The sequence below is a fragment of the Ornithodoros turicata genome, chromosome 6 (assembly GCF_037126465.1).
Source record: "Ornithodoros turicata isolate Travis chromosome 6, ASM3712646v1, whole genome shotgun sequence".
Classification (NCBI taxonomy): Eukaryota; Metazoa; Arthropoda; class Arachnida; order Ixodida; family Argasidae; genus Ornithodoros; species Ornithodoros turicata.
Genome location: NC_088206.1, coordinates 4,623,076 through 4,645,439, shown reverse-complemented (window position 1 = coordinate 4,645,439; position 22,364 = coordinate 4,623,076). Strand labels below are relative to the sequence as shown.

At 44.4% G+C, this 22,364-nt stretch overlaps 2 protein-coding genes across 7 annotated transcripts in view; both read left to right on the top strand.

Moving 5' to 3' along the window:
• LOC135398891 (neurocalcin homolog) overlaps nucleotides 1–21,585 on the top strand; it is a 40,937-nt gene extending 19,352 nt beyond the window's left edge. The window contains exons 3-4 of the mRNA XM_064630430.1: nucleotides 14,570–14,970; nucleotides 17,519–21,585. Of these exons, the coding sequence (XP_064486500.1) occupies nucleotides 14,593–14,970; nucleotides 17,519–17,716 (576 nt within the window). The 5' untranslated portion in view covers nucleotides 14,570–14,592 and the 3' untranslated portion in view covers nucleotides 17,717–21,585. The remainder of the gene's footprint in view (nucleotides 1–14,569; nucleotides 14,971–17,518) is intronic.
• Nucleotides 971–13,459, top strand: LOC135398889 (neuronal calcium sensor 2-like). Of its 6 annotated transcripts, none has more exons than XM_064630425.1 (4): nucleotides 971–1,174; nucleotides 2,871–3,010; nucleotides 8,202–8,470; nucleotides 10,575–13,459. In XM_064630425.1, the coding sequence occupies exons 2-4, from the start codon at nucleotides 2,887–2,889 to the stop codon at nucleotides 10,764–10,766; spliced, it is 585 nt and encodes a 194-aa protein (XP_064486495.1). In that variant the 5' UTR covers nucleotides 971–1,174; nucleotides 2,871–2,886; the 3' UTR covers nucleotides 10,767–13,459. The 6 variants fall into 6 exon arrangements, with proteins under 6 accessions (XP_064486495.1, XP_064486497.1, XP_064486494.1 ...); XM_064630427.1 differs by having other exon boundaries at nucleotides 974–1,174; nucleotides 8,198–8,470; XM_064630424.1 differs by lacking the exon at nucleotides 971–1,174 and adding an exon at nucleotides 1,205–1,245.
• Nucleotides 21,586–22,364: the final 779 nt, after the last annotated feature.

The window sequence follows — 22,364 nt, the reverse complement described above, 5'->3', positions numbered from 1 at the left end:
ATTCCCTGGATGTCACCGCTAAATTAGGGTCAATTGTGACATCGGTCCCGAGTGGTTGTGCCACGGACCGAAACGCGACTTGGCGTGTTGCGGGGTCCGTGCTAAGGTTCGATCTGCTTCGACCTTGTCGTGCACTTCCAACGCTGGCACTGCTTCCAGGTTTCCCTCACACTTTTCTTCGTTTGCCCAGGAGCAAACTTCCTGTCCACGATGGCAAACGTGTTCATATACGCAGTCGAAACTGATGTACGTGATTGGTGACAATGTTGGCAAACGAAATTTTCGTCGTGTGTGTTTGTGATAAGGTGTACTCGTCTGTGCTAAGGTTTTTAAAACTCGCGTTTTGTACTCAGTAATGATACCGTACCCCTGGGTCGCTAACATGTTTTTTTCTTTAATTATTTGCTTGTACTTAATTATGTAATTGCGTGGAATCACTGTTTTTGCTGTCTTTCACTATTAAAAAAGAATGATTCGGTCGAAGGTCAGTGGTTTATCTAGAATCCCGAGCACCGGGGCGAAGTTGCAAATAAGGGGGGGGGGGGTTACAGTTTCGTCATAACTTAACATATTACAGACATGTGTCTGAAACTGAAATGGGAAGGGCCCCACCTGAAGGGAGTGCACAGGTAAAAAAAGTTAGGGGGTATCACCAAACTTTTGGGGAGTGTTTGGGGGGGGTCTGGAGAAATGACTGTCTTCGATGTTACCAGAAACAAAAAAAGAAGTCTGTCGAAAATTCAGTCATGAAGCGAGCTTGCATATCTCCATGCGTGCCTGACTTCATCGATCCCTTCAGCAGCTCAGTCCGCTACAACACTGATAAATCGCGCTACACTGTCTTCGCACCGCTCGGATTTGATTCATATGCCCGCGCTTTGCTTTGATTAGCGGGCAAGGTGTCGTCTGCTCGCCGTAGCAGTGCAACAGGCGTTCGACAGGTGCCGCCACGGAGGACGGGATCACGTGGTGCCTTTCGCGCTGCACAATCAACCAAGTTTTGATTTTTGCGGGCTTCTCGGTGAACGAGGCACGGGTCGAACATCGCGACTATGACTGATTGACGATGTAGGAGTAGACGACACTCAAGAATCGCCACTTGTGCAACACGGGATATTTTCCGATCACTGAGAAACGTGACGAGGAATTTGTGTTGGATGCGCGGGTAGCACAGGTGAGGCTCTGCGAGCGCGCGACCTGTCGTCTGCTTTCGTGTGTCATGTTTACGACCGGTCGTTGTAGCGAGTAGGTGTTTCAGTTAATTTACTTTGTGCTGATCAGTCGTTGGCAGGCACACATTTGTTTCGGAGGTGCTCTTTTACGAAAGTAGGAACTTCCCCTTTCTTTATTTAGAAATGAGATTGGGTAGGTGATGACTTTACTCCAAGTAGAACCCTTCGTAAAGTTTGCGGGATGTCACGTGACCGTGGGTTCATTCAGTGCACTCGTAACAACCATCGGGACAGGCATTGTGGTTTTTGCAGTGAAGGCATACTTCTCACACTACTCAGCTTTGTGTATTTACGTTCGGTATTTCGTTGAACTCAAGAAAACTTCACATTATGAGCAGATGATATTTATAATTATTCGTGATGTCCTGTGTATTGACAATTTGACGTGCTATGCTGTCTTTCTTTTCTTTCCTCTTTCTTTGCGGTTACTCATTGTTACGCATGTAGTGTGTCTGCTTCGTCAGTTTGATGGATGGACAGGGTACCGCAGCGTTACAAGACCAGCTGTGCATGCTTATTAGCCTGCTATCTCTACATTGCTCAAGCGCTCCTGTACCAGCTCCCGTGCACACGACGGTACAAACACTTACAAAATTGCATTGATTGACATGTATTCGAATTGCTGGAAAGAGGCCAGCCTATACAGTGTCTGGCATTGCTTGCGCGAAAGAACGGACAATCAAAAAGGATATCGAACAACGGTCAAAAATAATTGTATGCTAAATTTGGGTGGACGAGATTGTGTTCAACTGCGTACGGCGCGCGGGGAAAGTTGTTGAATGAGTAAGGTGGGTCAATAGAGGAATAAAATATATGGAGGGACAAATCTGACGTTATGTAGGATGTGCTATATAACGTTGCGGAGTGTTTTTACTTAACGCGCGTTGCTTTCGTACGTTACGGTGCTTAATGCACAATTACGTACGGTGACTGGGCGCCACAAGCAGACGTCTTTTTTGCTGCCAAAGCGCGTCTTGCAAACGGCTGCACGAGACATGTGGGAAAAATGAGTTAGCATGAGACTAATAACGTCTAAGAAACCAATAATAACCAACCAACCAAGTTGCCCATGCATGCCTTCTAATAGACACAGTATGGTCTGTATTTCAGGCACCATCAACTGGCGGGCTACGGTGTCGTAATGTAATGAAGTAAGGAGGTTCCGACGCATTCTGCTTTATAAGAAACGACGATAAAACCTGACACAAACAAGACAGTACGACACGTTCTCAAACTGTTTTATCGTCGTTTTTTACAATGTACCAGCTCGCCTGCACCTATGCACCTCTAGCATTCTGCTTTGTAGTCTCTTGTTTTCTTTTCTTTTTTTTTTCTTCTCTTCTCTTTCTCTTGCATATCTACCCAGAGCCACACGGGACAGAATACGACTACAAATTTGGTGCGCGTCTGTCGTCTGCTTGTCGTCCGCTCGCCACCTGTCGCTTTATTCGTTTGTTTTTGTCGTCTGCTACGTTTGTTTAGGCTGGGCCGCTTTCCTTATCGCGCTTTGTTCATTATGTCGTTATTTATTTCCGGATATGGCTACATCTCTTCGTATTACGACCTGGTCTGCGCATAATGTTTGATGTTGTCTTCTCTTTTTTCCGCGTCCACATCGCCTGACGTGCTCGCCTGCAGGGTTCCTTGTGTACACATGTTGAAGCATGGGTTGTTCCAACACGAAAGCTGTGGAACTGACCAACGAAGATGTCGAATTTCTCAAGACGCACACCGACTACGACGAAAACACGATCCGAGATTGGTACTCGGGATTTCAGGTACATGGATTCTCATCAGTGCCGGTCGTCACCCATAATCCGTTCCTATTTTTGCCGATGTACGAAACTTTTTCCTCCAATTTTCGCCCCTGTGCATCCGGGTCGTTCCAGGCACGACCTTGTATATTCGCAGGTGTCCGTTACTCCAGAAAGTGATTACACTTTGAGATAACTGGTTTTAAAAGCGAGGGGTGTTTATATTTCGGGTCAAGTAAATAAGTTTGGGAGCAAAATAATCAGTTACGTTGCACGCAGTTTCGTACCATAATAAGTCGGTTGGACTTTGAGACAGAAATAACACGATACAGGGAAGATGCAAGACGAACACAACACGATCTCTATCGATCATGGAGACACCATGTTGAAACATGGAAACTCCAGTTTTGGCTTTTCCGTTTTTTTGTTTTTTGTTTTTGTTTTTTGGCAAGGGTACGGATGGACACGGACTAGCACTAACGACCAACGAGTTTATTACAAATATCATAGCTTCAACAAAACGAAAAAGAAAAAAAAAAACCCTTTCCCTAAATCCTTTCCCATCTTACTTGATTAAGTGCGCTGAGGCACGCACAGATATAACCTCCAACACATTGCGGATATCTGACTACGCGCTGTTAGCAGATTAAATTCTTTTTCGGATAGTGAGACAGAAGCCGAGCTGATGCAGCTGGTTCTCTCGCGCCTGATGTAGACCAGAGTCACTGACTCTAATGTGTTCAGGCAGCTCCCATAGTCTCCCTTCGAAGGGAGCTTGCTGACTTGCCACACCTTTTCACGTGCTCTTTTGTGTAGCGAGAGGCAAACTGTTATCTCCCACGCTCGTCTGGTGTTCCCGTACGAGAGCCCATCGCGAGAACTTGAATTTATATACGTACTACACCCACGGAACAGGGGCAAAACTTATTCTTGTGGTCAGTGAGGCACGCGCTCCTGGTGATTGTAATTGATATTACTAAAACCCGGAGACTATATAGGTACGAAGGAGGCTAGACTACGAAAACAAACACACACGGACAAAGTCTCAAACACGCAGCTGAAGTTTATGGCCAAAATGTTGTCTTACTTATTTACTTATTCTTTATTTACGAGATACTGCAGGCCCACAGGGTCCACAAGCATGCAGGAGGGCAAGGCACAAGACAAATTATGTTACACATGGCAACAGAATAACGGATAGATACGGTAACAAATATGCTAGATAACAGGTTTAGTCAATAATTTAGTGCACAATTAACAGTCCAGAATGACAGACGTCTTCTTCGAATTTTGTTCGTCTTCCTAGCAAAGTTCATACGTGTTTGACACTTTGTCCGTGCGTGTCTGTTTTCGTAGTCACAGTATATCGAGATTCTAGTAATACGAATGCTAATCTGTTTTTACACCTAACGGTGACTTTATCGCCGACGACCGCCTTGAGGAATGCGGAAAAATGAATAAAAGCAGCGTTATCGCATCACGCGCTTTTGCGCAGTACGTTGAGTCAGACCGTTCACCAGCCACCTGCCCTGCCCATATACAACTCTTCCCGTCATCTTCGTCATGTCTTCGCCGGCGGAAACGTTCTCCTTTTCTAAACTTATTTACGACAAAACATGGGAAGTAACGCGCGTACGTCCATCGGATGAAAGATTGCCAGCTGTTCCCTCGAGCCGCAGACGCCGTCTTCGCGGCACGCGCAGGAGGATCGTAAAATATGCCATTCGCGCGCGGTTAACGTCCGGATAATTGGCGGCAGACGCCGAAAATGCTGCTGGTGTAAGTCGTTTGTCAGTCTTAATTTGTTTTCCGATTCACGGATAGATAATGCGTTAAAGAAGCAATGCGCCCCCCCCCCCCCAAAAAAAAAACAACTATTTTTCTTCGATTGTGTTTGGACGTTCGATCATTTCATACCATTTTCGTACAGCAAATACCAGGCGCATGCGCAGCGGACGTTCGACTTTCCCAGCTTCGTGCAGCTAACGTCGCACATCCCAAGGTTCCGGCGCACATGGGACAAAACAGAGGTGGGCAGATGCCCTCACGATCTTTGCCCTCACCTCAATTTTCGCTCCAGATGTTTTTCCTCGACTCACCTCAGTGTTTTGGAATTTTTTTCCTCACCTCGCCATATTTATTATGATGTGTAAGACAAATGTTGGCACACTCCCCCGTGAAGTCTGCCCAGGACGCACTGTCCTCCGAGCAACATGTCACAGAATCCCTCGCCATATTCCTGAAAAGTTTCCTCACCTCAACCTTTTTCATGAGGATGTTGCCTCACCTCAACCTCAATTTAAAATTGTTGCTTACCTCAACCTCCTTTTAAAATTATTTTGCTTACTTCCCCTCAACATTTTCCAGAATACTTTTTCCTCACCTCATTTTTAAAAAAATTTTCTTCACCTCACCTCAAGATTATTTCTAAAGTATTTTCCTCATCTCACCTCAACCTATTGGTCTCATAATTTTTCACCTCGGCTCACTTTAACCTGTCCCCCATAATATGTTCTCACTTCAAAATTGGCAACTTGGTGGAAGGGTACAAGTTGCTCAGACACGCCGTCTTCCGCGAGGGACGTTAAATGTGGTGTGCCGTGCGTCGAGGGTTTGGTGCACGTTAAAGAACCCTCAGGTGGGCAAATTTAATCCGCAGACCCGACCACTGTGGCGTCTCTCATGATCGCAGTTGTCTCGCGCCGTAGAGCCCCAAATTATTATTGCTTCACAATTGCTCTTTCTATTAAAGATGGGTAGGTGTCGGTAATGTGTGGTACTTGGCCTTTTACTGCTTCGTTTGTTGATTCCTGACAAAAAAAGTTATGAGTACCCACTATTAAGATTCAGTACCTTGCTTGGTTCATCCTTCCTTCATCGAGTATCCACTACTTGTGCAATCAGTAAAAAATTGGACGTTGGGTACTTGGGTAGAGATGTTGCACAAACCGTGAAATTTTGAGCTGTTTCTCTTTTTCATACCGGCAAAACAGGAATTGCTTTTATCGAGCATCTCTCAAGCGAGAGTTATAATGGAGCCGCGAAGGTAGTTTTTGGGGTGGCGTGCAGCTACACTTTTAATTTACTTGTACAGTGCTGGACAGAAGTTTACGGCACACATCCCGGCACATTTCTTTCTCGGAGTGACACGGCTAACCCAATCACCTGTTTGCAAGCTCGCTCTCTGTACGCTTTTAAGTGATCCCACTATTGAACCCAACCTCAACCTCCTTCTCCTATTTGGGAATTTTTACTCCCCTCAATTCATTGCTCGAGGAGATTTCCTCACCTCACCTCACCTCAATGTGCGTGAGGGCACCCTCGTCTGGCCTCGTGAGGATGCACGCCTCTGCAAAAAACATGTCCGCGGATCGTGATGTGGACGTCAGCCGTCACTGGCGCTGCACTGTTCGGCGCGAAAGCTGTAGAAATACCGTTGCATCTCGTCTGTAGCAGATGAATTTGCTATGGCGAATGAGAGAGCATTCTCGGACACAGGTTAGGTTGTGCAGTGAACGGGCAGAGATAACCACGGAATGGTTGATGTTTCATAACACCGGGCTTGATAGAATAAAGATAGGCACCCCAGAGAGATTTCTGATTAACGATTAATGATAGGACTCCTTGAATGGAAAAAGAAAAGAGACAAACAAGAACTTTATCAAATCATCAAAATGTGATCTCCAAGTTGGAAGTACGCAGGGGTGGTTGTCGGGGGTCTAGGGGAAAAAATGGTCCCTGCTTGCGTGGCGGAAATAATGGTCGTGCGGGGTTCCGAGTTGTAAGGGCAATGAAACAGTGAATGAGAGGGTATAAAGCTTTTATTGTTCATAAACATCGGTACAGAAAAGATGCAGGCAACAACTGTAAAACCTGTGTCTGACCAACAGTAGAAAAATACTAGCATCCAGCGAACGATATCGCTTTTATGCTACTCATTGAATGGCGTATAGGTTTCATTCTACATTAACACATGGAAACAAACAAAGAAAAAAAAATGGAAACCCTGTGTCTCCCAATTTCAACAAATCGTGACAGCGAACGATAACACTTTGTCGACTGTGATGTGTTTCATCAGCTATCCACAACCACGCCCCCGTACTTTTGGGCATCCCGGAGCACGCGGGACCATTTTTTCCGCCCACACGCAACCTGGGACCATTTTTTCGGGGACCGCTTTTTTTCCTACACCCGGTTGTGAGGCATCTCATCGGCGTGGTGCTTCACTTCACTTGGGAGATATGCCCATGGAGAACGGGCTCGTAATCTACCTTCCCGCCCCCTCGTACTCCAACTGTCGGTGCATTGTACTGCCTTGGTATACATACTCTTATCCTCATTGATGTTATCACGAGCGTTTGAATGACAGAAGAGAAACCTGCAGTGTGATAATGAACGAAGTACATTATTGTCATTGTCGGTGCATAGATAAGGTGTGAGGGCCGTAAAGTAATTTTTGCGAAGAATTCTAGGGAGACTTCACTGGAGAAAAAGTCAATTGCGTAGGTTAGCGATTGACATTTAGGCTACGGCGTAAGGTTGCGTCTTCGAAAACTGTGAACAATACGCTGTTCAAGCTCCACACACACACATAGCTGGTGCATCGCAGATTCAATTGTTAATGACCGAGTTAACATTGTATGTTTAGGGAGTGATTTTTTCGGGTCAAATGCCGTTCTCAGATTCGGGGGGGGAATCGGGCGCTATTTTTACCTCTGTAATTCAAGGAGAAACTGGGCGATAATTATGCCTTCGGGTGTTATCGGGTCTTTTTGTTTCTCCCCTTATCTATTAAGCCCTTTCTTCCTCTTTTTTCTTTCCTTTATTTCTTTTTTTCTTTTTTGGGTGATCTGTCAGTGCTAATCCCTGAAGGCATAGACAGTGCTGACACACATGGGTGCATTGCTGGGAATGTAAGTCGCCCATTCTTACACGTGTTACACTTGGCGACCTTTGTTCGTCTTCAGTGGAAACGTCACTTGACGATTTCAGAGTGACTGGAATTCGGGGAGAAATCGGGTTTAACCCGAATCGGTTGGAGGTCAGTTCGGAGGGGGAATAACCGGACGGAATCGGGTTTAATTCGAAAGAGTCACTCCCGATGTATGGTATGTTGTGTGCAAGGATTGCATAAATGACTAGCACTATAGCATACTTTTTCTAACGCTTGACCATCGTGATGACCAGTTGACAGCGCATTTCCTGTTCCAGCAAGACTGTCCCAGTGGACGCCTGTCTCGTTCCAAGTTTCTGGAGATCTACAAGTTGTTCTTTACCACGGGAAACCCCGACCGGTTCTGCGACCACGTGTTTCGCACGTTCGATGCCGACAATAATGGCCACATAGACTTCAAAGAGTTCCTCCTGGCCATCGGGGTGACCAGCAGCAGCAGCTCAGAAGAGAGGCTCAAGTGGGCATTTCGAATGTACGACATCAACAAGGATGGGAGGATCGAGCAGAAGGAGATGATTAAGATAATTCAGGTTTGGAAATGCGCCGAGTGTGTTTCAGCTGTGGTGTGGCTTGAGGTGGCGTTCACACGGGGCAGCAACTATTTCCAGCAACTATAGGAGCAATTTTCGAGTTGCTGGCAGTCTGCCAACACTGGCAACCTCCAGCACCTCGAGTTGCTCGGAATCGCTTCCCGCCCGAAAACTTGAGAAGTTGCTCGTGCCCATCAGCGAGCGTGATTTTGTTCGTGTGTTCATGGGTTCAAAAGGGGGGTCCCCGAAATGCACCATTAAGAATAAACGTCTAAGAATAAAACATTCGAGAATAATCCGCTTAAAAAATCCGCGGTTAAAAATATATATCTCCTAAAATAAACCGCTTACTATCCCCGCTTAGAGATCACCGTTTAATAATCCACCATTAAAAATAAACTGTTTCAAAATCCCCCTCAACATCTAGCACGGAGGCGGACTGATTGCAATTTACGCCGGGTTATATCATGTTATGTTAGGTTAGTCTAGTTTGGTTTCGGTTAGTTTGGGATAGTCTAGGCTAGTTTGGTCCTGTGAGGTTAGATTAAGGCCCTTGCTTGCAGTTCACCTTGATTTGGGCCATACCACATGAATCTAGCAACTGTAAGGTGGATTTGGGGGAATTCTGAAACGATTTATTTTTAATGATATATTCTTAATCGTGGATTCCTTAGCGTTTTTATTTAAAATGGGATATTTCGGCGATTATTTTTAAGCGTATATTCTGGGAGATATATTTTTAACAGTGGGTACTTACGCGTTTATTTTTGAAAGATAATTTGTAATGGTTTCAAACGGGGTACACCCGTTCAAATCCTGCAGGTGCAGCTGAGAAATAACTTTTCTTGTTTTTTTACTAACATCCACTACCTACTAGATTATAACGTCCATGTCATAATCGGCAACCCTTATGAAGAGCCCGTCCGCACGATCCACTAGGAGCGCTACACATTGGTCCGTGAGATCTACATCCTGATTGGACGATGGAAATTTGAATTCTGAACGCGCAGAAGCGGACGTACGACTACCGTAGCAGACGACAGCAACGGCTCCTATGAAAACGCGGAGAATGATGATGATAATCAACTTTAGAAAGAAGCATCTTCCGTGAGACATCTACTGCTTGTATAAAAATGCTAAGGTAAGCTGAAGTACAAAGTATTGCAGAAATATAGGAAGCGATAACCGGGCCGATGAGCAGCGCCACCTGTAGCCTCCAAATGTGACGCTGGGAAGGGGCGCCTACGACATGGTCGCTATAATCTAGTAGGTTGTGCTAACGCCACACAAACATATCAGTAGCATTTTTTTAAGATAATGATAATCTTTTGGCATAAAAAACAGACTAAGATTTGGCAAACAGCAGCTAAAGAAATGACACCATCAGTTGGATTCGAACCCACATTCTCCAGCAGTGATGGCCACTAACTACTTCTACAGTAGTTTAACTATAACTACTAACTACTTTGCAATGGAGTAGTTTAACTAGTAGTTCAACTACTTTTCAGGGAAGGTAGTTAAAACTACTTCTTTGACTACTGCAATGTATTTTAACTACATATACAACTACTTATTAACGTTGTCCATCAACACCAACCCCATTCTATATAGTGTTCTCGGACACCTAAATATGAATCGCAAGCAGTGATAAAAGTGAAGATATAGTACACATGCACGGCACAATTGCACCTCCGTTCTCATCAAACAAGTAGCTCAAGGTAAAAGTCGGAAGCATAGTCGTGCCGTAAAGCTTGCGGCAAAATCGGAAGTAGTTGGCGCCTGCAGTAACCTAACTACTGTAGTTAACTACTCGAAATATTAGTTTAACTAGTAGTTGCCACTACTTTTCTGCAAGTAGTTGATAACTACTTTTTAACTACAATCAGGTAGTTTAACTAGTAGTTTAACTACATGTAGTTAACAACTAGCCACCACCGTTCTCCAGTTGCTGTAAGATTGCTCGTGGGTGGAGACACCAAGTTGCTACGTGTGAACGCGTTGTCGAAATTGCTCATAAGACGTTGGTTCGAGTTGCTTCGAGTGGCTGGAAAAAGTTGCCCCCGTGTGAACGCAGCCTGAGGTTGAGGTGTTTGCATCGCTTCAGGCCCTTTACGAGATGCTGGGTCCGGGAGCCACGGCGGAGGAAGACACGCCAGAAGAGCGCACGAAGTTGGTCTTCTCCAAGATGGATAAAGATGGGGACGGGAGACTAACCCTGCAGGAGTTCCTCGACGGCTGCTTGCAGGATCGCAAACTGGCTGCTCTCCTCACCGCTAATTCGGCCCTGCAACGATAGCTGCTTGCATTGTTGGATCGCGTTCTATAAGCAGGGCTCCGACGCTTCGGAGTTTCCATTCGACAGACTGGTCATCTACCAGAGCCTTCTTTTTCTTTTTTTTTTTTCGACAGTTAACAAAACTTTGTTAGTGTTTGAATCAACCGGACGCAGCTCAGGGCTCGACGGGCAGCGGCCCATAAAAAAAGAAAACTGGACAGTGCTGATGTGGTTTTTGTATTGTAGCGTCTGTAAGGAATAACTAATAAACTGCATAGAGCAGTATTTGTTCAACACAACAACAACAACAACTTTACTTTGAAATGATGAATGGGGGAGTTCAGTATTTGTCCAGTTTTTCGTGTAGCTTTTGAATACGTGCCAATTAGGGGTGGTCACGCAGTCTTTTCTGTTCGTCGGTCGAAGGCACAAAGGAGTTTTTGAATTTATCTTTTTTGGGGAGGGCCTTGGTCAGCCTTGTAGCAAGTCCGATGTCTGCAGAACAAAATTCCCGTTGCGCATCATCCGAAGAGTCGGATTCCCTAGTTATAGGAACACTGAGCAGGAGAGTTCTATGTGGTTGCTTTTGTAGTGGAACATTTTCAGTGTGACTGTTCATATCACCACGATTACTGTAATTTCACGCGTATTAGCCGCAACTTATGTGCATTTTTATTATTTTTTTCGCGTGCGCCCTGCGGCTTATCTGATGACTATTTTCCCCGGGTATTTTCACCATACCCCAGTCTTAACGAAAGGGCCGACAGTGTCTCATGTTTTCCGGAACAGCACCACCCTGCCAATGCACGAACAATGCGTAAAAGGGGTGCGTCCACGTTCGAGCAGATTGACCTTCCTGGTACCTTCCCCCATGCAGCTTTAACGAACGGGGTGACAGTGATCCATGTCTTCTGGAAGTGGTCGGAAGTGATCTGGTTCAGTGATTCATGGCGGAGCCGTCTTGCTGCGCGCGCCCATGCGGTCCAGTGGGTGGTAGTCAAACTGGAGGAGCATCTCAACGGAAGTTATTGACAGCGCTTTCAGAAAATGCCTTAGTGAGCCGCTCCGTAATATTTCTCATGTTGGCCTCCCTTCTGTCGAATAAGCGATATCCATTTTCACTGCGTTAAAGTCACTGTTGATTTTGTATCTGCATCACTGGTTTACCGTTGTATTGCCCGCGGCTTATCTGCCGGAAAATTTTCAAAATATTCCTATAAAACGGGTCCTGTGGCTTATCTGCAGTGTGGCTTATACGCGCGAAATTACGGTTATTAAATTATGTAAATTATAATCCACAGTTGTAGAGAAGGAATGTAAGGGGGTGCTATGCACTAGAGTTGATGACATTGCAGATTTTGGTACGTAAAATAGTAGTTTCGTAGGAAGAAAGCACGATTGGAGGATCTTTCAGTAACTCCAAATTTTCATGCCAAAACATGCACAAATTATAGAATAGGCCATCTTTTGCTTATCATATGTATCTGAGATAAAACAGCGCACTTCCCACATCTAGAAATATAGAACACATAATGGCACAAGCATCGCCTTCTGCATACTTTGCATCTTTGTACTTTGTTGCGCACAGACTATAGTCATTTGAATGGAATCATAAATTTGCAGCATGAGAACATCGTTGTATCAATGTTTTCCCCCAACGAAGTTTGTTCGTCATAACAAGAATGGGTCCAGGGTAGTCCAGCGTGTACTTATACTCTGCTATAGATTTAAGGTTATTTACATAAAGGCCTCGCAAGTGTCGCACATCTCGTGGAACAGAAACACGCAGTTGCAGACAGTACCTCGGTAAACTATGAAACGCTTGCTTTCAAACAGCATTCAGTCTTGCCTGCTGCTGAAGCACGTGAGAGGTGCTTTGAATCTCAGGCCTTGGAAAGTCCATCCACTTCATTCTGTCTTACTGAAACCAGTGAAGATGTTTGCCTTAGAACCTTTCAATAGCACCAGAAGGTGCCCGAGAAATGGAAGTGCCTAGAGTGCAGCGTAGGGCTACAGTAACAAAACAGCTTTTCAGCACGTCAGGGAAGAAATGTTTGTGTGTCACATATAGTTTGTTCCTTCAGGAATGAAAGGCATTTGTACATCCCTGAGCAAGATAACTCCTTTTTATATGTCTTACAAATAATTTCACATTGCATTGTGCTTTGCATTGTGTAGTGGGCATTTTAGTGTTGTAGGTGATATAAACTTTTAGCCATTGCGCGCACTTTCTTTTGGTGTCGGTAGCTTTATTTGAACCAGAGGAAAGTGACTTGTTAAGATGAGCTTCCATTACAATGACATTCTCTCTGTGTGCACTTGTGATTTGACGTGAATGCACGTCGTGCTTCTTGTGTGCTTTCTTCTTGAGTGATAAGGTTGCCTTGTTGATGTCATGGACAGGAACTATTACGTTACCTTTCGAAAAAAAAAAAGTTTTGTTTACTTCCATGTTTTACCTCTATTCGATCTTACGCACACTTCAACCGGCCATCACAAAAGAAGCCTTTCGTGCGTGCATATCCAACATTCGTGTAACAGTATGCCTTATCGATCAAGATATGCCTAGATTTTACAATGCCACTCTATTGTACTCCCACATGGCATGATGATCAGGTGCAACTAACAAGATGTCAGAGGAAAATTGTGTGTCAACATTTCTATCATATCTGGTGACCACTGTGCAAGTCCTTTTGACGCTAGTGAACATAGTGACGTCTTGGACTGTTGTTTTGAACTTTCAGCTGACCTCTAGTCATTATATTCACGATTCTTTATATCTGGCAGTAGCCCTGCTGTGTTTGCCATGTTTTCCTTTCTTTTATTTTTTTTTTCCATTTCATGATTGCGAGGTTTTGTAGCTACAATAAATTGGTTGTACTTTATGACAGTTCTCATTGCTCCTTTAAGCATATATGTGTTATCGTGCTCAATGGGTTCAGCTCGGTACAGATAACTGTCTTTTACATATATCCTGCTTCACTTGGAGCAAAAGGTTTCATCCTTTTAAAAGCAAAAGCAGCTACGACGAAACTACACCCACGATGTTGCAAATGCAACAGGAAAACTATCATCATCATCATCATCATCATCATAAGAATGTGATATGTTTAGTCATACAACAGTGCTAGACATTGCAGAAAAAATATTGACTGTTCAGCTAAACTGCCTCTTCTCAGCTAGTCACAACACACAACACGCATATGTGCACGGAAAAATGCATGTATGTGGAATTCGGCATCTTACTGTTGAACAGGCCGCTGCTGCAATCCTGTCAGGAGCACATAAATCGTAGACACCGTTGCCAGCTACAATGTGTTTGTGCACGTTTGATCCGCCAGAGTTTCAAAGTAAAAAAAAGTAACTCTGGGAAAAAAAATTAGGTTTTACCAAACTAACATGATATCGAAAGAAGTGTAAGGGCGCTGACAAGTTGGTGCATGATGAGGGAGGCGGGACCCGAGACGAGGAGGGAAGATGGACGACACAACAAGAATTCTCGAACACAGCAAAAATTTTAATTAATGAATTAATTAACACAGCAGAATTTTTAATTAATTAATTAACACAGCAGAATTTTTAAATTAATTAATTAACACATCAAAAAATTTAATCAGTTAATTAACACAGCAAAATTTTTAATTAATTAATTAACACATCAAAAAATTTTATTTATTACTTCATTAAAAATTTTGCTGTGTTCGCGAATTTTTGTTGTGTCGTCCTTCTTCCCTCCTCGTCTCGGGTTCCGCCTCTCTTAACATGACATCGGATTGGAAATGACAAAAATTAAGCTCCACGAACTGTTTTTGTTGACCGACCAGGGTGACCCCAGAGGCCCTGCGGGATGGGCAAGCACAACAGCAAGCTGAAGCCCGAGGTCCTGGAAGACCTTCGGCAGAACACGGAGTTCTCGGACGCGGAGATCCAGGAGTGGTACAAGGGTTTTCTCAAAGACTGTCCCAGCGGCCACCTGTCCATTGAGGAGTTCAAAAAGATCTACGGCAACTTCTTCCCCTACGGGGATGCCTCCAAGTTTGCGGAGCACGTGTTCCGCACGTTTGACGCTAACGGGGACGGCACCATCGACTTCCGGGAGTTTCTCTGCGCCCTGAGCGTCACCTCGCGAGGGAAGTTGGAACAGAAGCTCAAGTGGGCCTTCAGCATGTACGACCTCGACGGCAACGGATACATCTCACGACACGAGATGCTCGAGATTGTCACGGTAATGTATCGTAAACAATGTTTCTGACCTCTAGACAGTGCACCCCCTTTATGTACAGGAGGCTCTGGGTGCATTGAGTGGACTGCTAAAGGGTGGGGTAAGGGTGAGCATCGAGCATTCTAGGGAAATGATCGCGTTCCGAATGCTGCCAGTCGCCCATGAAGGAAGTGCACTCATTGACCTGTTCTTTCTTTAAATGTGGTCAGAACGTGTGCGTGGTCAAAAGTATGAATTTGTTTGCGAGTTACATCTACAGCTACAAAGGTAAAGTAGCTTAGTTACCTTGCAGTTACCGTTTAAAAAAGGAAATCGGAGGAAGCGCAACTCTGAAAAACATTATACTATTAGCAGTTGTGCTCTTCAACTACATCGCATGCATTATTAAAGTCACAGTTTTTCCTTTTTCTTTTTTAATTGTCATCAGGAAGTTTCTACTGCTTCACTCCAAGCACATCCCTTCCCACACTACCAGAAGGTAATTCAGCGGAGTGCTTGGTGAGACAGTCTAAGGAATAACACTATTTGGAACCTTGGAATCTATGGCACCACACTAGCAATAGAATTTGTTACATTTTATCGTAACTTTCCCAAAAAGGTAACTGGCTATAGCTGCAAGCCCAAGACTGGCAGTGTTCATTATACCGATATCACTCAAAGTGCACGTGAGAAATATTTATACTGTATCACAGAAAAGGAGAAAACCGTGAATATGCCTCAATGGCAGGATACATTGTAATGCTGTGAATTTGAAAACGGGGGAGTAAGCACACACAGCCTATACATAGAGCCTGGAGGTTTAACCTGATTCATCCCCGAATTGAAGGTTACCCCTTTAGGGGGTGAAACCTGATTTTTACCCGGCAAGTTGCCCTGACCGTGATGCCTGTAGGAATGCACTAACTTACTTCTTTGGCAGCAATTGCAGTTATGTCACCGTTTGTACCAAACAACTACAGTTAATTTAAGTAACTGAGCAAGATTTCTTCCTGAATTTAGCACACTGGAAGTCACCCGAGTTCGCATGAATTTAGTGCACATGTTTATTTACCCGATTGTTAATCCCCCCCAATTTACAAAAAAATATTTCCCAAAAAATTCAGGCTCCACAACACACACACACACACACACACATGATATCACAACATGCACCAAGCACCAAGGCTTAAAATAAGATGGAGTGCTGCACATGAACAGTGTTGTTGAAGCAAAGTTCTAGAATGCCCCTGAGAAACACCCCGGTCAGATATTTCTTCAGACACTCTCGAACTTTCTAATTTACACCTCAAAAAAGTAGCTGATTAGTGCTATCTAATTAATTACTTGCACACAATGTAACAAATGCTGCGACTAGGACACACGACTGCTAACAACATCAGTTGGTTTCATTAACTCTATTTTATTTAAAATCTTCCTGCATGTTAGTTGGGACACCCAGTGTACAATGGTTGTTGTATGTTCTGGGCATTCTAGATATGTTTGTGGATGCAGTTTGCCTGAAATCGTGACCAGAATATATTAAATGCTCTTTTTTACTGGTAGCTTCCTTTGATTTGCTGCATGCAGCATCAGTGTTTGTGGTGCTTACAGGTGGTCGAGTGAAGATCCGAGTGTGCAATGTTACACCCAAACGGTGCAGAGGGAGAGTACTAGTATGAGTGAAATACTAAGTCCCTACATCTCTCGTCACTTTGCAAATATGGTTTGTAGTAATACTACTTAGTAGACCAGTGCGAATAGTGGTTTGAAAACCAAAGCAAATACAAAGCGAATAGTTGTAGGGCCGAAGCGAATACGAAACGAATAGCCGATTTGGATATTGGAATTCAAAGTGAATAACTGTAGAACCGAAGCGAATACGAAGTGAATAGTTGCAAAATGGAATGGTTTGCATGCGTAGGCAGAGTGGAAATAAAGTGCAAACATACAGAAAATGGTAGCAGAGAACTGATATATTTTAATTTGCAACGGTATAAACGGTGCCAAATCTCTGTCAGTATGCATTCAGAAGGTGGTGCACTCAAGGATGAAACAGAGTGCAGCGCCACCTCGTTTTTACATGAGGAAAGGAATAGGACAAGTCTACTAATGCCCTTAACCAGTGCTAGTAACCAGTGCAGTTAACTATTCGGATACATTCGGTATGGAAGAGGCATACGATTCGATTCGAAATTTGAATACCGAAATTCGTATTCGCTTCGGAATTCGAATCGAACATATGAGACAATACTTGAAGAAGTGCAGTCTCTTGCACGAAAGTTCTTGTTCAAATAAATCTTAGTTGCTCCTAACCGTTTTTCATGTTACGTGTGTGATCCCCTCATCGCGGGCTCCTTGACAGTGTTTCTCTTTTTTTTTTTTTGTTTCCCTTTCCGACGTATATAAGTATTCGCTTCGATATTCGAAAAATTCTAATATTTGCACGGTGCCATTACTTAGCAGACGTCTGTACGACATGCCACGTTTGAGGGGATGCTATCACACTGTTTCGTCTTTTCTCTTCCGTCACGTGCTTAACGAAACGTGCGTTTCGCGTCTTTTGGACATCCAGGCCATCTACAAGATGGTGGGGTCCGTGATGAAGATGCCCGAAGACGAGTCCACCCCGGAGAAACGCACGGACAAAATCTTTCGCCAGATGGACAAGAATATGGATGGCAAGTTATCCCTGGAGGAGTTCATAGAGGGCGCCAAGAGCGACCCTTCCATTGTACGCCTGCTGCAGTGCGACCCCCAATCCTCCCACTGACGGCCGATGGCACCCTCCCCCTGTGACGCCCCCTCTTCCTTCAGCTTCCACCGTGCATGTGTGCCACGTGCGACAGCGCGCGTGCGGTTGCACCAGTGACGGAACGACGACAAGTGCAACGCGGCTAAAGAGACGCTTTCTCGAAGGGGGGGGGTAGACGAGACCCCCCTCGCCCCCTCCTGCCTCGCTGTTCAGATACTTCACTCGTTACGTTTATCCTTATTTCTTTTTTATTTTACACAATGAGTGGGAATGTGACGTTTTTATTCCCCTTTCATTGCGAGCCAAAGGCCTGCTTGAGGGTTCTCTTCAGATTGTTACAAAGCGGAGGAGAAGAGAAAAAGTTGCGGCATCTCATCTCACGCTGGTTTATTGCTGATCCCCTCGTTATAGGATGGGGGGTCACGATTAGGGAGGGGTTACTCCCAGCTTTCTGCAAAAATTCTCAGGGGGGTCGGGGAAGATTTTACCCCGAGCTCACCTTGGCCCTTTCCAAAAAGGCGAAACGTAAGGATAGTGTTACAAAGGCGGAGAACTGACTGTGGTGCCGACTGTACAGTACCGGAAGAGGGTGCCATCAGAAAAAAAGTAGCATTATGTTGCGGTACAGATGTGATGGCAGATGTCCGGATAATGAGCTCATTTAGGGAAGACTATGCTGTTTAATGTTCAGGCTCTCATTTGTGGTGAATATTGCTCCTCCAACCCACACCTCTTCTTTGTTTCTTCTTTTTTTTATAATTTTTTTTTTTTTTATGTGCAGTGATCCTTTAAAAGGTGCCATACAGAATCATACAACCATGGCACATTTTCTTTGCGAGTCTTTCGCAGCTATTGGTCTATCGAGTCCAGCCGACGTTCTGCCGACGTGGTTGGCTACGTTATATCTCAAGTTTTGTGACGCCGTTTTCTTTCAGCCATTGAGGAATGCTGTGAGACTGGTTCCTGTGAGAGCCGAGCCTTAAAATACTGATACAGCCACGAGCGCTTTCTTTGGAGTACCATGTCAGAGGATAACTGAGCTTTTTGTGCAGGTGACGCCAAACGAGCGTCACACATTTTATTTACGTGCCAATAGTCTCATGTCACTTGCGTACTCATTCGGGAATTTGAGGTATCAGTGAGAGTTTAAAGTACCGTGGAAAAGTCGGGACAGGTTGTGTTACTCGATTTTTTTATCAACTTCGGCGATGTGATTTTTTTCAACGTTACTCCCATAAAGAGCTACGTCAGACGGCTCTTGTGACTTCTCCGGGAGACACATAAAAGCAAGTGGCAAAGTCTGACTGAGATGCAAGTTAAGCAGGGTTTTCACGTATCATTGCACGTGCTTGCTGGGGCTAATCCAGAGGGAACGGACGCACAGCCGCTCTTCCAATGCTACAAAATTTTTTTTTTTAAATTGACCACCTGCTGTTAAGTATTTCCAGCCCTGGTACTACCCACTCTCTGTGCCTCATGGCTCTCCACAAGCCCCCCCAGTGCTAACATTTGTGAAACGTTGTTGATGCGTGAAACATTATTTGGTGCGGGCAGTTGTTAGTTGCGCGAGCTGAAAACTGTTTTTTTTTTTTCTTTTTGTCTCACCTCTTTAACCCCTAGAATCGCGGCAGATCCGCGTCACGTTTACGTTTGCTTCAAAAGCATCATTTCACGTTCAAGACGTTGTCAGGTAAAAAAAGAAAAAAAAAAGAAAAGGATACGGCAATGTTGAATCAGTATTTTCAATTCCTGACGTCTTCCCGTTGAAAGAAAATTGAGAGTGAATCTGCCACGTGCACAGCCCGGTGCTGAATGCAAGCCGGAGGGTTCCAATGCGCAGAGTATTTTTGTATAAGCCCTCACCGCTTGCAAAGGCGTTAATGGTGCACACGACGCAATGGGTTACCTTTGTTCGCAGCCGTACTTTGAAATGCTGTCCGAGTGGAGCTGCCGAGGAACGCTGAGCATGCATCGTCGAGTCAATGTACATAACACGACACGGTGTAATGGACAAGAGTGAATGCCCTACCTAGATAGCTAGTAGTGCCACACTTCTGAGGCCACAAAGGAAACAATAATAATAATACGCGCTGGATGTCAAAATTTCTGTGCGTAAATCCTGCAGCGATCTCCAGGGAAAAAGCAACAATCTCCTCTGTGTTTTCAGAGACGCACTGTGCTAGTTCTCTGTGCGCATTGGCATTACGTTCTCCTCGATTCGACAGGGTGCAAACAGCAAAAGTGCATGTTAGGCTTCAAAATTTAAAGCGCAAGCAGAGTAATCTGCACAAAATGTAGCCAACAATTCAAGTGACTGTGTGTGTGTGATACACCATGACCAATGTGTGTGCTGTATTCGGCATTAAAAATTAACGGGTGAGCACGTACAAATTTTCACACCTTCGAGACTGAAATACTGCTTTCCGAAAAAAAAAGAAACAAAAAAATTCTGTGGCTTACCGGCGCTTTGTAAAGCTTTGATCCACGTCCCTAAATTCGCTGACGCTTTTTCTTTTCTTTTTCATTTTGCAATGCCACCTCGAAATGTGGTACTTCACATGTGGTACATATCTGAGCGGACAGGAACTGTAAGCACTCACAGTGAAACTGAAACTTGGGCACATGGGCAATCAGAGCATCGACACCTCTTCTCACACTGCGGTCAGCAGTACAATGTGACAAAGTCTCACAATCTCTCATTCTGAGTGCTCAGTATGCAACGTGCATTAATCTACACAACTGGCACATAGATGTGCGTATTCAAAGGGCGCAAGCATTAACAGTGTGGCTTTTTTCATTTGCTTCAGAAAGTGCTTCCATTGTGTAGGTATCATTAAACAAAAGTCTATACCATAGATAGCTGGACATTTCAGAGTCTCAACCCAGCCGTGTCCTGCTCATTGAGGATGGCTCCATTACCAGATAGCGTGGTGGGTACCCCCTACCAGGTACCCCTTACAAGGTACCTACGAAGGCGATTTCCTCATGCCTAGCTTTCTCGAACACTTACATGAAGTAGCAAAAGTTTCAAACGATGGCTTGCTTCAAATGCTGCTGCTGCGCTTCGACCCAGTTTGTGCTCCCTGAAAGCCAGCCTTTTTCTAAGTATCTTCGAGGCAAACTTCTCCCAAATAGGAACTACGAATGTTGTCATTCCCTTGCACGTAGGACGTTAATCCACACGGTACTACCCTTCGAGGTCCTCGACCAAAAAAAAGGTCCCAACTTTGTCAGACCCCCTTCTCGCTGTTGCTCAACACTTCTGCCAGCGTTCACGTAGTTTCTCTTCCGAATTCAGCTCTCTTCACTAGTTTCAATTACCACCAATTACCACCTTTTGATGTTACTTTATTGTTGCAGTTAGTAAAGGCATGCTGCCACTCGTTAAAAAAAAAAAAAAAAAGCGTAGGACGAAAAGTGGTTGAAATTCCTTTCGACGGAAGAGAAAAAAAAAGAATGTACAGCAATATTACATACTCTACTACATTAATGTACAGAGTGCTTATATATATATATATATATTATACATATATTAATAGGAAGATAGGAATTACTGTACGGACACACGTACATGGCAACCGAGATCCGTAGAATAACGGGCAGAGGTCGGCAATCCCGTGGTGAACATGTCGAGGCCCAATCTTCGCGATAAATTTCTCCCCTCGCGTAAAAATTATTTCGCTTTTTAATTGATTGCTACGACATTCCTACCAGTGCGAGCTTTTGCACGTTTACTACAAATGCTGTTGGGACTGTCTCGTTCCAGACAGACGCTTGTGTGTGTTTGGGCTCAGTTTGTGTGTGGTGTGTTTGTGAGCTCACCCAGCACCAGCCCGATTTTCTTTTTGTCAAAGCAACCTTGGGAATGTGAGCTAAAAAAAGGAAAACTGAAAAAGGCAGCTGCTTTATTTATGCAGATTTAGGTGGTCACGACGTGTTGCACTTTTTTGTGTCGGCACCAAACTGATATTCCGAGTCGTTTCCTTCTGATTCGGGTCGCGTTTCTGTTTGCCAAGTTCCCTTTTTCTTTCTCATTCCAATGAGTGGCACCACGATAATTTGCTTTTCGACACCTTAATTTTTTTTTTTTTTTTAGGGAGAGGGAAGAAGAAAAACCTTATGCAACTGTGCACTTTGTATTTCATGAACTTCACCTTCTGTAGTGAGCCAATAAACTGCATTCTTTTCCTCTCAAACGGTGTGTCCAGTGTCAACAAATTCAGTAGCTGTGATGGGTGTAGATGTTGGCCGTAAATAGAGCCTGAAGTTTTACGGTTTAACCAGATTCTCCCCCGAACTTGCACCCCAAATTGAAGGTCGCCTCTTTAGGGCGAAACCGGATTTTTACCCGGCAAATTGCCCTCACCGAGACGTCTGTAGGAATGCACACTAACTTGTTTGGCAGAAAATCCAGCTACATCACCGTTTGTACCAAACCGGTACTGTTACTTTGAGTAACTCAGCATGATTTCTCCCTGAATATGGCACACTGGGAGTTTTTCCACCCGAATTCGCATGAATTTAGAGCACACGTTCATTTACCCGATTTTTACGCCCCGAATTTAGAAAAAAAATATTTCCCGAAAACTTCAGGCTCTAGCTGTAAAGGGGCTCAGCATAATATAAGTGCTGCAAGAGGCATAATGGGTCAGACACAACCAATGTA